This window comes from Eptesicus fuscus, chromosome 3 (genome assembly GCF_027574615.1).
Source record: "Eptesicus fuscus isolate TK198812 chromosome 3, DD_ASM_mEF_20220401, whole genome shotgun sequence".
NCBI classification, from domain to species: domain Eukaryota; kingdom Metazoa; phylum Chordata; class Mammalia; order Chiroptera; family Vespertilionidae; genus Eptesicus; species Eptesicus fuscus.
Window position 1 is genome coordinate 102,617,553 of NC_072475.1, and position 17,966 is coordinate 102,635,518.

General features: G+C 37.4%; 1 protein-coding gene across 1 annotated transcript; it reads right to left on the bottom strand.

The window, feature by feature from the left end:
- Positions 1-7,974: 7,974 nt before the first annotated feature.
- On the bottom strand, positions 7,975-12,595 carry NRIP1 (nuclear receptor interacting protein 1). The gene has a single exon (XM_028126891.2). The coding sequence runs from the start codon at positions 12,561-12,563 to the stop codon at positions 9,111-9,113; it is 3,453 nt and encodes a 1,150-aa protein (XP_027982692.2). The 5' UTR covers positions 12,564-12,595; the 3' UTR covers positions 7,975-9,110.
- Positions 12,596-17,966: the final 5,371 nt, after the last annotated feature.

Sequence of the window (17,966 nt, forward strand, 5' to 3'; positions counted from 1 at the left end):
AGTGATTATCTAAGGCAGAGAGAAGAAATGGAGGTTCTTTTTGGGGTCAGAAAAATGTTCCTAAATTGGCTATAGTAACTTTATCAATAATTAAAAATCATTTAATATGCACTTTAAATGGGTGAATTATACAGTATGTCAATTATGTCACCCTAAATCTATTACATGGAGAGAGGGAGAGAGGGAGGTTGGGAGGGAGGAAGGTAGCACCCTAATAGGTAGGATGCTCTGGCCTGTGTTCCCGATTAAGATTTTACTTGCTAATGATCAGAAGGAGCCTGTAAGTACTATGTGTTCCTATTCACTTAGCAGCATGGATGCCACCGGTGTCTTACGAGTTGCACTTTGACTAGTCAAAGACCTTAGCTTCTGGAAACCTTCCTCACTTCACCATCAGTTACAATTTGGAGAGTCCTGGAGTAGAATTTGAGTGTGATCCTTTCTCCCTTAATACATCAGTTCTACAATTCTACAAACTTCTTTGTAAGGATGAAGAGATGCTGAGAAAAAGCTGATTTTAAATGTCTGGACTTACGTTAAGCTCCTTTTTTTAAAAATGAAAGTATGAGTATGATTATCCTTTATTAAAATAGTTAAGATTAGTAGCCTTCTTGATTTGCTTCAGCTAGAAAGGAGCTTATAGGAAGAGAACAGATTAGGGTCCCCTCTTTCTTAGCAAAAGTAGGGACACTGTGCTTCAAACTTCTCTAAATCCTTCCTCTAAATACCCCAAGGCCCTCTAATTACATATATACCCACATGAAAATCTCTCCTTTATTTGAGAAAGACTCTCTTGAAACCAGAGGTTGCCATATGTTTCTTCCCCATGGCCTTATGTTGGGCAGAAATCATGAATCGTGTTTTCAGTTCTACTTGGTTAGGGAAAAGAACTAGCCCATCATCACTGCAAATCAATCTCCTCCTGAATCTGTTCTATATTTGGATTTTTCACTTCCTTTTGGACACATAACAAGCAGGATTTAAATCAAGACCTTAATTCTTCTCTTGGAGATTAGGAACAAGAAATGTGTTTTTTTCTAGATAAAATGCAATAGTTAAAAATGTTTATTACATTAATTTTATATCAGAGCACAAGTGTTGGGAATGGCAAGAACAGCATTAGGTGTTAGACCAGAGAGGTCAGACCAAACCTGGGTTAAGCAACCTCGGTACTTGGGTTCTGACTAGGAAAGAATTCACAGCCAAGATCCAAACTGTAAGAGAACATTTATTTGGAAAATCACAGAGGTAGAAGAAGTAATTCCTAGAAGAAATGGGCTTAGGAAACAAGTTATAGAGGTAAAGGAAGGGCTCTAGGAACTTAGAAGTGAGGAAGGTAAAGGTACTGCCTGGGAGATGAGGTGGGAGAGGAGGAAGGAAAAGACACAGGCGTGCTCTGGGGAGCTTGAGCTGGGTCCTCCTCCTAAGGGTTTTACGGGTGGAGATTTTAAGGAGGCTCCAGGGGAGATCTCAATAGAATATTCAGCAGCTCTGATGTGTCCAGGTGTGTCCTTTCGGAGTCTAGGTCTCCACTGATTGATTGGTCAGTGCCAGCTGATCCTGAGGATAACATGGCATCACTTGTCTGGTTTTGCTGCTTTTGCTGCTTTTCTGGGCCTGGAGTTGAGATATAACTGAGACCTAGATATTATCTCTAGGGAGGCAAGGTCAGGGGGTCCAAACCGCATGACCAGCAGTATGTTAGGGGAGGAAAGGTCACCTGGGGGGAGGGGGGCAGTCGCACCCTACAGTTGTCTTTTGCTAGGCACACAGGGCTTTCTGCCCCAGTGACCTTCGGTATCTGGCCCATAGTCCTTGTGCTGCTCAGATCTAACTGCCTACTACAAAGGGATATTACATCTACCAGCCCAGTTCCACACAAATTAGAGATGAGTGTCTTTCATGGCAAGTTAGCACACCTTTATTGCAGACCTACTGATGGTCCCTATTCAGTAGAACATGTTTGACTTTTTTACTCTTTAAAACCTGATTTGGTCTGATGGCTAAGTAGCCATTGTCAAAGCCCTCTAGTGACTGAATATTCATGTTAGTGGACAAGTTAAATGTGGCACTGGTTTCTTGCATTTCCATACCCCAAGGACCCAAATTTCCTTGAGGATCTGAAATAGCCCAAAGCTAATTCCAGCTCCTACCCTGGTTTCTTATCAAGGAGTTAGTTGAACCACATTCACCAAGAGATTTTCTGCCCAAGTTTGATTCTGGATAGGCCAGGAGAGTGTAGTCCTCCGGAACATGAACGATTTCACGATTGGCAGGAGAGGCGATGCTCTCTCATCTCAGGCCTATCTCAGCACAGACATGTTTGAAAGTGTCGATAGCTTCCCTGCTAAAGGCAAAACTTCTAAGGTGCTCCCTGCTGTTTGTAGGAAGATATGGTATTGAAAAACCCTTGAAGTTTCCATTCTCCTTTCAAGAACCAGCTCTTCTTGTCAGGAATTTCCAGCAGACAGCATTTATACAGGTTAGCAGAGACAGAGGAAAAAGATCTGGGTTGGCCCACATAGATCATGAACCCTAGGGTTAGGGATGCCTGGGAGGCTTGGCGTTACTTCAGGGAAATAGATGTGTTCCTATTTTATAAATTACTTTGTTGGCTTGAGAGTCCAGGAAGGGAAAGGCAGTCTTTTATTTGTGTGTGTGTGTGTGTGTGTGTGTGTGTGTGGCCAGAGGTCTTTTATTCTCCAACTAGGCATTCATTTATTGAATAACTTCTATGTGTCAAGATTTGGATTCAGTACTAAATGTAAGATTAAGAACACACACTACTTGCCTTTAGAAGAAATACAAGTATGTTAACCACTCTAATGAATGCAGTAAGGGAGGTCTATATAACATTATGGGATTGCGGAGAGCTGAACAACGCACTTTGACTAGAAAAATCAGACAGGGCGGGTTACTTTGAGATGATCTTTGTTAAAATTTTAAAGACAAACAGAAGTTTGCAAGGAATAGAGAGCAAAGGAGGGAGGTATTTTAGACAATGTTACAGGACTGAAGGTACTGATGCCAAGAAGGTAGATGTGTTCAGGAAACAGTGAAGGAAAGGTTTAAACAATGAAATGACTGATGATCTGCAGTAAGGTGTTAGATGGTGGGAGAATGAGCTGAAAGTGTAAAAATGCAAGCAAGACCATAAGTCGCTAGCTGGCACATTCAGTGGGGTGCTAAAAGTCTTGTAAGGATTTGCAGTTTGCTTACGAAAATATTAGCTACAATGGCAGCTAGAGGCAATCCTTCCAGTCTTTGGAGAAAATGATAGTTTTCTAATCATAAGAAAATCATCTCACTGTTCTCTCCTTATCATTTCATATCCATTAGCTAAGGGAAAATACAATCTCAGAAAAACTTGCCTGTACGGTGGCTCCACACTGTGCTGTTGATGTAGCTGTCAAAAAACACAGGCTGTAACACTCATACAATGCTTGGTCATGTTTTTTCCAGAGATGATCTCAGAGGTAAATGTTTATTAGCAAAAAAGGTACATTCCAAAAGGACTGAAAACTTTTCTCAAAGTTTAGAGTACCTTCCAATGAGGTCTGATAAAAGCAAAGTCTGGAAAATAGAAGCTTGTCTACGTGTTCATGTCAATAAAAAGGCTATAAAAAAACCAGAATGGCTAAAAAATCTTGATTCTTCTGCAGGAGCAGAAGCACACTATTTGAAAATCTGGGTTATTGTTGGAGAGGTTTATATATTTACTTTTAGACACTTAAAAAGAGGGTATTGTAAGTGCAGTAGCATTTCCTCAGAACTGTAATGGGATTTGAATTGTATTTCTAATTATTCTCTACCCAACGGACGAGAACATTCTGTTTTTTTCAGAGCAGGGGTCTTTAAGTTATCTATGAAGATGGCATCTTTAAAATGTTGTAAATATTACTGTACCAACCATTTAAAGAAACAAAACAATAAATTAATGCTAAATGATGCCAATAGAATCCTCCACCAACCAACCTTTACAAGGTGCTAGTGTTAGATCCTTCCCTGTTTTACTAAATGAAAAAATGGCATGGTTAGTAACAAAGATTTAAAACCTATTTTCTGTAACCAAACAGGTCAAGTTTAGTGATATCAGTGGTAGGACAAAATTTTCAAAGTTATTCATTGAGATTTCTACACTAACAAGCTTGAAATACAACTTTGCACAGCATGGGTAATCATAATCTGATTTGTTAAATACCCCCATATTTAAGTCATGTGAGAATAAGTAAGTCATCTTTTCTGTCAAAGAACAAAAACCTATGACACGCGTGTCAGCACTGACACACGTAGCCATTTCTGATGACACGCGGCCGCTGAGGCGGCCACATGCTGAGGATGAAACATTTGCTGCTCCTGAGGATGAAACATTTGCTGCTCCTGAGGATGAAACATTTGCGAAATAATGTTTTTTCCTCAAAGTGACACACTACCCGAGTTATGCTCAGTTTTTTGGCGAAGTTTGACACACCAAGCTCAAAAGGTTGCCCATCACTGGTTTAGACAGTTGCCATGTTGGCCACATGGTTTGCAGCTCCCCTGGGGGCCGCCATCTTGAAATGGCAAAGGCCAACCCCTCCCTTTGAATGAGCCAATCCCAAAAGACTGTGTGCCTGAGCTCCAATCAAGAGTGAGGGACAGGTCCTGAGTGTCAGGATTAAAAAGCCAAGCAGACCGTCTGCTTGGTGTGCACATGCTTCCAGATCATGTGCATGCACACCCTTCTAAGTAGAAGTAAAAATGTTTGCCTTGCTGCCTGACTCCTGAGTATGTTTTGTGTTCTACCAGGACCCTTGAATTTGGGGGCTTGCCTTATTTCTTACAGTCATCAGCACTACCCTACAGTCAAGAATTACTAACTGGTGGTTCTCTTAAAAAAATCCCTCTGATACTGTATTACTTGATGCAATTGTTATGCTTTTTAACCATATAAATCAATAAACAAAGCATAGTTGTAGAGCTCTGTCAGGGTCTACACATACAGCAGGGTCTAACTTTTCAACATTTTAATAATATAGAAAAGCTGGATGTATTCCTATTGCTTGGATTTTTTTTTTAGACAATATTTATATACTTGTTGGGAAGAGGCTGCAAATGTTCACTGTTAGATATTAATAGCCCTATTTTAGTGCCAGACACCTTTCTCCTGAACTAAATTGTCATTAATAAATATTTGTAAAATAAAAATTCCCAGTTCGTTTTTTTCCTTTTTAAAAAATAAATTGGTCTCTATTTATTACATATGCATATTGCTCATCATTCTCAAGTACTCAGTATATATTTGCACATGTATGTGTGCACACACATTCGTTTTTGAAAAATGATGAAAACCTTATTTCTTTTATTTAAAAATAACACCCACTGAAACTTGGATAAGAACCTTCTAATAAAATCTTATCTTAAAACAAGTATATATCAAATGATTTTATCCAAGACACTATACGAACTCCCACTTTAAAACTCTACAGTGATCATTCCAGTTACATGCCAAGTAACACAATTAAAGCTAGGTAGCACAGACAATAGGCTGATTGTGTTTTTGAGCTATGCACTTCAATTGCTCTAAGAACTAACTTGCAGGCCGAATGCGTCTTTATTTTTTCGGAGAAGGGCAAACCATCCTTGAAGACTTATTGCTATTTTCACAACCACAGATTTTCTTTTGTTTACGGAAAACTAAAATTCAGAGAAAACCCACAAAATAAACAATCATTTCAAACCAGAAATAATGCATTTTTTCCTCATTTATTCAAATTCACTGCAGGAAGTAAACACTAAAAGATTAAAAAACAAAACAAAACAAAATTCACACTGCAGTATGTACATCACATGAAGAAATTAAGTTTCTAATAAAAATGACAAATTATATAATGAGATCGCATCAAAATTGGTTGTGTAAACCCCAGAATTCACACCATGAATGGTAATGTGCCTGTATTCCAGTATACTGGAATACTCCTGGCATAATATTGGTTTCCAATGGGATTAAAAATTCATGAAAGTAGCTGTGTGAACTCTATGTTGAAAAGTGGTTGACTTGATTTTAAAAAGTTTTAAGACCCTTGGATTCAAAGCACATTCTTTCACAAAGCTGAAACCACAGAATTCATGTCCAGAAATGGAATACTGCCATGTTGGGATGAACATCTGATTTGACTTAAGACATTTTGCCAAATACAGAGATGCACAGGGTCCCCCATGCACTTTTCATGCAGCAGGTAATCACAACTTAAATAAAAGGTTTATTCTATACATGTATTCAGACTTGCAACTGTATACATACATGCAGAAATTTTAAACCTGTCAGATTATATTTACACTTATACATGGAATATACAGAAACCAAAGAGATTAAAAGGCTTTTCTGTTGCATTAGAACAATACAAAATATGTATTTTTCATTAAGGAAATTATTATTTACATCACCTTTAAAAACTGATTTTAACATCTTCATGTAACAAGTCTATATATATATATGTATATATATATATACATATTATATATATATATAAAATATATACTCTCACCAGTTTACTCTTCTGTAAGATGCAGCAGGGAATAAACAGGTAATACTACCTTACTGATGTCAATGAGAGCTGTAGTACCCTTTCAATTAGGAAGAAACTGTCTAGATATTTAATAGTTCTTGAATGTGTATATTTGTGTACCTTGTATCTACATTTGCATAAGCAAAGTGAATTTATGGATGTATGCCCTTTCTCACTGCTGTTCTTCAAAATTATCTTAAACTCAAATTGGGGACATTCTTTAGTAAATCAGAACAGCATTCTGTGTGGTCATGTTTATGTATTACATATCCTTATTCCTTCAACTGTTAACAAAAACAACCAACCAACCAAACACACAAAAAATAGTTATGCTTAATGCTGGCCCTTGATGTTCTTCTCCCTGACCTAAATTTACCGCTCTTGTAAAAGCCCATTTTTTTTTCTACCATGCCTCCAAGGTTCTAGATATTTCATAATGGCAGAAAAAAATGACTTGTTTAAAAGCTTCTTTATATAGTGTAGACAATACAATTGCCACAGAGCAAATATGGGATGGAGTAGAATATATGCACTGGCCAGTGGAATTTTCATTTCAGAAAAAGCATATGACTTCCTCTCTCCAGGATGTAGCATAATATTCACTCCTGATTATTATTTATAATATACTCAGTAACTATTTACAAATCATTCCGAGAAAAAAATAATCATTTACGGGGTTTGATCATATTAGGAAATAACGCCCATATTTAATATAAAAATCTTAGAAACAACTTCAAATAGATTTCCTTCTAATTAATAGTTGATTATATAACAATTTTTGATACATCAGTTAGCTAATCTGGTTCACAATAAAAAAAAAAAATCTGGTGAGTGTATTGTGGATTGTAAAAAGTGAACTTAAAAACATGACTTGTTTCAAGATCAAAACCCTAGGTGGCTCAATAATGTATTAAGTTCTTCCGAGACAGTATCGATGTTCACTTTTAACCACTATTTTAAAATAGGTCAATGGAGTGACTGTGTAGAATTCTACTCGGTCATGTATATGTGCCCCTTGTACTTTTCTGTTTAGTCGATCTGAGTTTAGGGCCTTTCTTGGTTTGAAATAAATGTTTCCATCTTTGTCAATACTGTTTTTAGGACAATGATTATAACAGAAGTTAAGGATGTATTCAGGAGAAGTTTCTAAACCATCCTAGAATCACCTGAGTTTGGTAAGTGGCCCTGTTATTCCAACCCTAAGGCTAATTAAGTAGATGTTACTCATTAGAACACATAATCACAGATTTTCCTGAGATGTTCAGCCAGATAGGAAAGTTGTCCCCTCCACCCATTTTTTTTTTTGTCATAAAAAGTGTTCTGAACCTGATTTCCAAAGATATAACAGTAATATATGAACTACAATATTGCAAATATTTCATTGATGTGTGACTACTGGGGAAAATATAGGCATCAAGTAGTTTTGTTTTTTACAGTCCTGTGTTCTGAGAAAAGTTATTAGCAATGGTTCTCAAACTTCAATGTACAGAAGAAACACCTAGTGGTTTCCTCTTAAATGTGTTCAGAGGCAGACAGAAAACTACCAGGTGCCTGAGCAGAGATTCTTGTTCTGTAGATCTGAGGTGCTGCCTAGGAATATGCATTTAAAAACAAGTACTCCAGAAATGGTTTTAATGCAGGTGGTCTGAGTGCAGCTTTAAGAAATCCTGGTCATAAGACTCACAGGTACCATAGTAATGGTAAGAAGTAACTTTTACTAGACATGGTGAAATCTGTCCAAAGAAAAGCCATTTTGCTTCTGTTAAAAATAACTTCTTAAATATTCAGCTATTCAGGAAACCACCTGAAGATAAATGTTAACTTTCCTAATTATGTAAAAGGAGGAATAGTAATACAGTAGTTAAAATATAAAAATGGAAACCTGCCTTTTTTTTTTAAGGATCTATCAAACTTTCATCAACTGTAATCAATTTTTACTAATTAGTACAAGGTTTAAAGAAATATATATTGAAAAGGACTGGGGTGGGGGACACACACTGGAAACCACAAAACCCTTTCCAAGAGTTAAAAATAAATGTTGTGTTTTTTTTAGCAAAAGTGAAAAATGTAAGCACATTTTTTTCTAATTTATTTTTGAATTGGATAATGAAAAGTGAATCAGCATTAAGTTTTTTATTCAATAATTATCCTTTAAAGAGTTATTTAACAATTTGGACTTTAAAAAAATGTTATGTAAGCTGACTTCTGAAATAAAAATAGAGTACCCTCATAAAGACAGCAAAATGCATTTATCCACCATGGATGGAAATTTACATTTTAATTTATGCCTATTATCTGTGATCATAAAGATTTCATTCATAGGCTACTCACAGTTATCTGATGCATACAGAAGTGTTAAACAACCAATAGTTCAGTTTCCTCATGAACTCTAATGTAAAGCAAAAAGCAGTGTGCATATTTAAACATTACCAGTAACCAATACTCTTCAAAATGAAGTTTCAATTATACCATGCTTTTCTCAAATCATGCTCTTATTTATACAGATCTCAAGTTCAACTAATTAGTTTTAAAAAGATCCAAAGCTGAATAGCAGGTTAAATTTTATTCTGATTCTTTTTTTATCGTTAGCACATTTCCCAGAAGTCCATAAACTTCTCCATTTGCATTGTGTGGGTAAGAAGCATTGTTTCCCATATGGCTATTATAAGGGCTTCTTAAATTGAAGAAAGAAGCTTTAGTTTCTGCAGCAGGAAGTAACTCTTCTTTGATTGTAACCTGTGAGACATTTTCAGCGGTTGAAGGCTCCCTCCAAATGTCCTTGTCCTGTGTTTCTCGACTGGTAACAGAATTGCCTCCTTTCTGGAGCATGTAATACAGTATTGGGTTAGTTTTGGTCAGTCTCGGAGAGTCTTTTTCATACTCATTCTTATCCATGTCTGTGATAACCCACTTAATGGGTCCCTTGTCACTGGTCATGGAACACCCAGATTCTGGTCTAGACCCCACACAGCCCAAGTGGTCAGGAAAAGGAGGACTCATGGGAGTTTTTACTACTCCTGGGTATGAAAATGTCCTGTTATCCATGGGACTGTTGGGCTGAGAAGAACTGTACATCAGTCCATTTAAAGAAGAAATGCTGAATTCAGGTTTGCTATTGGTCACATTATTTTTGTGTCCTTTCTTTTTACTCTCAACGACAGAGTTACTCCTGTGCTGGGACAGATCTCTCATGCAGTTTTCTGAGAGAAGCAGCTGTTTCAGAACATTGAAGCTTTTGCTCTCTCTCGCCCAACTCCTATGTTCACTTTCACTGGCTGAGCCATGACTGGCAGGATATTTAAATTCAAGATCATTTCTGGTAAATTTCAGCTCTTGCTGGTTAATCAAGGACCCATACAGCATCTCTGGGGCACCGTGACTGTTGGCAGCATCGAGGATGCTATTTTTCATCTTTTTAAGTGGATTTTCTAATGACTCAGTATAAAGTTTCCTTTTTTTAGGGACCATGCAAAGATTCTTGGATTCTAGAAGTGTCAGTTCACTATGTCTGTGACTGCTGTCCAGATCATCTGGCAGGTAACTCTCTTGATTTTGTCTCAGCAGTCGACTTAAGAGACCATTCTTTGAGAAAGAAAAATCCTGAGGTGAAAGGGGCTCCGATTTCAAGTCCTCGGAAGCTGGTAAGGCAGCTGCACTTCTCTGTATGGGGGGAGCCATACCTAAGAATGGGGCACACTCAGCATCATGGCTCAAGTGCATGTCTGTACTGTGAATATGTAAGTCATCGCAAGGCTCCGATTTTATTTTTACCATCAGTATCTGTTCGCTTAAAGCTCTATCCGTATGTTCCTGAGCACTTTCCTCTCTCAAAGGAATTTTCTCTTTCTTTTCACTCTTCCCTTTGGTGGGGTTTCCCAGGAGCAACTGGAGAACAGTGCGCCTTTCAAGCAGATTTTCTATTTCAGAACCAGAAAGTCTTGGTTCAGAACCTGTTGCCTGACTATTGAAGGCTTTACTTTCTTCAGCTGCACTTGTTTTATTTGAGAGCAGAGGGCTACTTAGTCGATCGATCATAGCTATGGGTTTATCTGTATTTACACTCAGCTGTTTACCGGGTCTCTGCTCCTCCCCGGAAGTGGAAGACTGCATTCCGCACTGCGCTAAATTCTGTAACAGTTTACTGGCACTGAAAGTCGCGGAGTTCTGTGTACCTTCATTCTGAACTGGTTTCTCTCCTTGCGACTCTTTGCTCTTTGTAAGATCCATCAAGTGGTTAGATGTGGTGTTTGTTGGTTTTTCAGACTGAGTGCTGCAGGCGTATGGTGGGGAGTTCCATTTGATAACCAGAGAGTGCTGGGACAGATTGATGGGAGACTCTGCTTTGGTAGATGCAAGTAATGGAGGAGTGCTCACAGGAGTAGTCCTATGTGTGCTGGGGCTTTCTATTACGGAAGTCCTCGCATACATCTGTTTATTGAACTTTGTTACATCACTCTGCACTTCCTGAGGGCTGTTGTTTCTTTCCACATTTTCTTCATTCTTATGGCCGAGTAGCAATTGAAGAAGTGTTACTTTCTGGTGTGAATTTAGCTTAGAATTCTTTGAGGTATCTTGATCTTCTTTAATATCTACGTTGGGGACTTTTGGATCCCAAGTGTTCAGCAAGGATTGTGTTAAGTTATCCAGAGAAATAGGTTGGTCAGGTTCTTGTTTTTCAACTCTGTGTTTGCAAGACAAGTCTATGGGAACACAGTTGGAGTAAGAACTTTCATCACCACTGCTATCATCTGTAAAACTAGGGTTGTTATCCGAGTATTCATCGATAGTTGTAGGTGTACTACTATCCTCAAAAATGCTTCCTCTCTCACTATGATTGTGTCCATTCATAGGTGCAGTTATGGTCTGGCTTTTAAGAAGATGTAAAAGCAAACTATTACTCGCAGCTTGTTTTATGTTGTTTCTTTCCTGTGAGTTCTTATAGCCTGCATTTTTGAGGGAAGAAGGAACAATACCCATTGGATTTTGAAATGTCGTACTTTTGCTAGGCATTAGTCTGCTCGATGATGTTCTTGCTTGACCATTAAGATGGCTTGACATTCCTTTTGAGAGATGGAAACTGCTGATATCCTTCTGGCCATTTTCTTGTAATCTGGCCATAGCAGCAAGCCTTTCACTTGCCACTTGATTTGCATTTTGTGTTTTTAAAGCATGTTCCCGAGAATACTGCTGTAAATGGGCTTCACTTGAAAGGAGTAATGCTAACTGACTACAAGCAACACTAGGTTTGGGTGAAGTGGCAGGACTAGCCCTTTTTTCCACCATGCTTGCAACAGCCTGCAATCTCGCAGCACATGACAAGGGTTCACTCATGACCTTTGTTCCACTTTGTCCAATGCGATGAGGTGACTCTACAAACCTGTCTCGGATGAGGTTTTTAGTTACGTCAGGAAGATTGGTATCAGGCTTTTGATCCTTAGCTTTACTCTTTTTCAACAAAGTTTTTAAGTGACTTGATGCAACACCATAGCACCTTAAATCTTTCTCTACTTTTAAAGAATCATGACTGAGGGCATATCCTTGCTCCTTGAGGCTCTGCCTAATTTGTTGTGACAGAGCAACAGTCTGCAGCCTAGAGCTGAACGACTGAAGCAAAGAGGCCAGTAATGTGCTATCCTGTTTGCCTTTAGGCACACTGTCAACCACGCCAGCCAGCAAAGCTTCCTTCTTTACGTTTAAATTTACGATGGAATCAGACAGCCTCTTCCGCTTCGCTGCATTCCAGTCCTCAGAAGACTGCAACAGTCTGGCTTTTTTGAGATGCAGCATGCCAGATCCCTGATATGTATGTGTATTGAGAACCGGACCATTACTCTGACAGGTAGGAAATGCATGACCAGAAATGTTAAAGTTCTGATCTTCATTATGCCCAGCAGACTTTTTGTCAACGGCAGTACTTGATCCCTCTGCTGCCTGATGCATTAGTAATCCTTCTAGGTAAGTTAAAACAACAGAATCCTGGTGCACATCGGAGACAAGCTCTTCTCCATGAGTCATGTTCAATAGAAGTGTCACGAGGGCTAGGTTTCTGTTCACTTTAAAGAATGGTTTTCTGTGGGTGAGTGAGATATAGCTTTAATAAGTGAGTGTCAGTTTATCACCTTCCATAGCAATTAGACAGTGATGTACTGTTACATACTGAACAGGATTTCTTCTGGCAATGACAAGATAAGAGGCAAGCAAACTCCAATGCAGTCTGACACAGAGCTGATCAACTCCTAAGCAAGAAAAAGCAGAATTCCTTAATACATAGGTCTGCAGCAGCAAGCAGATATAATCCTTAGTGAATATCTTGAGTCTCCTTTTTCGTCTTTTGTTCATTAAATGCAAATATCAGTGTTCTAAAAAATATAAACACAGAAAATAGTTAAGGAGGTGCAGAATTAGAATTGTACTATGATACCTATAAGCAAAAAAAAAATGTACTTGTACTTTACATAAATACTATAATATACATAAATATGCATTATAGTCACTTCTTTAGTAGTTATTGCCATTCCTATTATATTAGAAATCTCTGTTGGAAATGCTATGAATTAAATTTCATAAAAATGATCAAATCAATTAAACACTTTAATATTATTTAACTATTTTCCAAAGCCCACCAAGTTTTTGAATTTTCATAGGCACACTTCTGCCAAGTAAAGTGAATGCTTAGTCTACTTTATAGCAATATAGCTCTATAAGGGAGCTGGAATTAGTTCCTTATATTACAGGGAGCTTAGGGAAAACAGGCAGAAGTGCAGAATGAGGGACTGAGATGCACATGGCATGGACCCATCTGATGAGTCTAATGTGGGTGAGGCCTACAGAACAGATTCACTTCTGGCATCCTCTTCCAAACACCAGATATTCCATTAACTAATTTTTAGAATTTCTGTTTTCAAAGAAATGAAAGCACTAACAAGGATAAGATTATTTTGTAGGCCTGTGAAAAGTATTGACAGTCTTAGTCATATTCATAAACATTTAAATATTAATAACAAGCTTAGTTATCCCTAAATAAGCTTTTTACCATGACTTTAAAAACAGCAGAGAATGGTTCTTTATGTGCTCATTCATATCTATCAATGTTTTAATGTGTCAATTTTTATTTTCAATTAAAAAAATTTTTTTTTCAATCACCATTTATCCCATCGACTTTTAAAATTTTTACTTATGTGCTCTATGTAGAAATTTTAATGTGAGGTCCATTCTTATCAGATGCAGAAGACAGGTTACTGGTAAATGTGTAACCCTATTTTTGTAAGACATTCCTAATATAAAATAGTCTTCTTCTCACCCATGCTATTTCTTTTTTGTGAATTTATATCAATAAGTATAACTAAATTAAAGTAAAATCTATGATTTGAAAAATCTTTTAAAAATATTTAAAAATAAAAAAAAAATTTAAAAAATGTGTTAGGATACTTGCACCAATTTTTAGTTTAGAAAATATGGTTGCTATAATACATATACATATAACTAACTATGTGTATATACTAAGCTAAGCACATCAACATGTAAAAAAGTGGAAAAGAAAGAAATTTAGAATAGATTTGAAAGATGAGTAATTGCTTCCAGAAAAGTCTATCTAAATCAAGGTGATTATTTGTCATTAATCTCTTAGAGAAGAAATTCTATAAACAGCACCAATACATACAGCAGAGAGAAGAAAAATCATTTCTCACAGAAACCTGTTTTTTAATAAGAAAATCTGTAAATCAAAGATTGTATTTCCTGACAGACTGCTTCAGGTGCCACTCAGTAGCAACACCTACCACCATTCCAGCAGATAATGAAATGCCTACGAAAGTAGGAATTCTGAGACTACTTAAGGCCTAAACTCACTCAGACCCTACAATTTAAAAACTCTAGGAAACCGAGTGAGCCAAATTTCTTTAGATAACTTCCTTTTCTATCCCTTAAACAACTAAAGTGGGAGAAATCCTTCTTACATCTTATCTAAATCTTAACTTTTCATTCCTATAGTATAAACGTTGAGAAATTCAGGAAAAAAAGAAAAGGAGGTATAATACTTGGATACAATACAGCTCAATGAGACCTATGGATATTATAGTATTATGAATGTAAAATATTACTAATGCCTAACACATATATTTCTTAATGCTAAAATTGCTTAATTTCAAGTTAGAATTAGCTGGACTCATTTTCTTTTAGTAAAAACACAACTACACTATTTTTAACCACCAAAATAACACTTCACTTGCTTGTTTTATAAGCATACTACTTAAGAATGTCACCAAGTGTTTAACACTATTGTGTATATTCAGTTAAAAATATTTAACTGTTAACACACATTTAAGGATTTGGCTTCTTCTATAGCCCATCTATATGCATGCCCCTATTAATTACAGCATTAACAATAGTCAAGATATGGAAACAACCCAAATGCCTATCAACAGGTGAACATATTAAAAAGATGTTTTATATACACTAGAGGCATGGTACATGAAATTTGTGCACGTGGGGTGGGGGGCATCACTCAGCCCAGCCTGCACCCTCTCCAATCTGGGACCACTCGGAAGATGTCTGACTGCCAGTTTAGGCCCAATCCCTGCGGCAGTCGGACATCCCTCTCACAATCTGGGACTGCTGGCTCCTAACCACTCGCCTGCCTGCCTGCCTGCCTGATTGCCCCTAACTGCTTCTGCCTGCCAGCCTGATCACCCCCTAACTACTCCCCTGCCAGCCTGATTGACACCTGGAACGACGTGGGGGCGGCCATCTGGGTGGCCCTCCCATCAGTGGTGGGATCTAATGCTGGAAGATACAGCTTTCCACCAGCTGGATTTAATTATACTTTAAGGATGGCCAAAAGAAAACTCACAACAGAACTGTTCAGCATTTCACGTGCCGTGAGATGAAGTTGTTTATGTGTTGTTTGCAAACATATATCAAGATAGATGATGGCACTTTAATGATTTTTGCATTCTTCCCGGGGCTCTGCCCTCAGTTTCCCAATATGATTTTCATGTCTGTATATTTAAGTTTTTCTGTTTTTCAATGTGCCTACCCTTCGCTGTTGCTCCTGGCAGCCTGGGGGTCCTCTTCGCTGCCCCTTCAAAGAGAGATTGAAAGCTCACCTAATCTGCAAGGCACTGCAATTTCACAAAATCCCCACCTAGCCTCTCTACATTCCTCAGCAAAGGGCCGCCATCCCGATAATGCTGAGGTCACCTTTTTGGCTAACATGGAAGGTCTCTTGGGGCTGTGTGCCGTGGAGGGAGAATTCCACACCTTGGCTGCAGTATTAGCAGAGCCCTTTGGAGACTCTGGATGGGAACAGAAGGGACTGATCATTATTTTCTTGTGCTTTCACTAAATGTACATGCACCAGGGAGCCAGGCAGTGATTTAGAGGTGTTGGGGGCCACCTGGGGGCAGGACTGGCTGGGGTGAGGGGCCACGGTCATTCTGGTCATTCCACCGTTTAGTCATTGGGCTTTCATTATGTAGGATGTCACCCCAATAAAGTTAATAAAAAAGAAGAAGCCATAGAAATCTATTGCACAGTATAATGAATATGCCCAATAATATTGTATTACAATGATGTATTGTGATAAATATTGCTTCAATGGCAATCATGCCACAATATATAAATGTTTAAAAATAACAGGCTACACACTTTAAATTTACAAAATGTAACATGTCAAATTTAACATCAAATAAAATAAAAAGAATTAGGCTACTTTAGATTTGCAAGCAATATATTTTATTTTATTTTGTTGATTTTCGAGAGAGGAAGGGGGGAAGGTGGAGAGAGGGGAGGGAGAGGGAGAAGACATTGAAAACATTGATGGGACTGCCTTCTGAAACCACCCCAACTGGGGATTGAACTGGAAACCTGGGTATGTGCCCTGACTGGGAATTGAACCTGCCACCTTTTGGTGTATGGGATGATGCTCTAACCAAATGAGCCACACTGGCCAGGGCACAAGCAATATATTTTAAAACTAAAATATTTACAAAATAATGTGATTTACTGGCTTGTCAGTGGATTCACTGCCTTGTCCCTAACTTGAACAATAATTTTATTAGAGTTTGTGTACATGTCTATTTAAAGATTCTCAACATTCTCTTTATTATCTTAAATAGAGCCTTAAGAAACTCCATTTGTATGGCATACACTTGTTAAATGACTTCTGTGTAAAAGGAAAAGTATTATTCCAAACATATGGTTTATGGAGGGTTAAGAGTGACTAAACAGAGTAAACTTAAGGAGGGGGCAGAAAAAAAGAGAAAAAATAAATATGTTTCTGATTTTGCAACTCTCATGAGGTTGTAGAAGAAAAAACTTAATTTAGAAACTAAATTTGATTATATTAATATCCCATCTTTAAATATTAAGTTAGTGGATATGGCAAAAAGTAAAGGTATATTTCTTTATTGAATATTAAAAATACACTTCTTGAAAAAGGATACAGCATTAACAGGCTATGCAATAATGAAATTGATAATGATAACTTATTTCACTATTGCATCATCCTTCTGGGCACTTCCACATTTTCTTGCTGACTTATTATTTTAGTCCTTATTTGGCACAGCTGAAAATAATTGATCAATTCATTCCCAAGATAAAATGACAAAATGGCCCTGGCCACTGTAGCTCAGTAGGTTGGAGCAGCATCCCCTGCACTGAAGGGTTGCAGGTTTGATTTCCAGTCAGGGAACATACCCAGGTTTCCGGGTCAATCCTTGATGGGGGTGTGCAGGAGGCAACCAATCGATTCTCTCTCTCTCTCTCTCTCATCCTTTCCCTTCCTTTCTCTCTAAAATTATTAAAAACATCCTCAGGTAATGATTAAAAAAAAAAAAAGCAAAATATTTACTAGTAAGATCACTAAGATTCCATAATGTATCTTTGATTTATAAAAGATTTCTATAAATACAATAATAGTAAGACACAATATTTTTTTCTATTAAAAAACATTAATTAAAATTTTAAAAAAGAATAAAAATCATGTAATACAGTCCTTCCTACTAGTTAAAAATATATATATTTTTAAAAAAACACCTCAAAATCTAAAACTGGGTCCAAAGGACCCAGATAGTATATCAAGGGTTAAAGCATTTCATGATTAACCCTTTGCACTTGCTTGCTTTTTCCTTGAGCTGCTACTGATGCTAACCGTGTCGAGTCACACTCGACATCTGAGTGCAAAAGGTTAATTTGATAAAGTTTCATGATAATATGAAATTCATGTTCAAGTTCTTCACAGTTAGAAAATTAGAAACTAATCTTCCATCCTTATTAATTTAAAATTGTTTATAAACATAAAAATACTTCTTAAATTTTAGAAAATTGAGATTTTACTGGTCCACTAGCATGCAGTGAAAAAAATTACTGTAATGGCAAGGCAGAATCTATACTAATAAAAGGGTAATATGCTAATTAGAC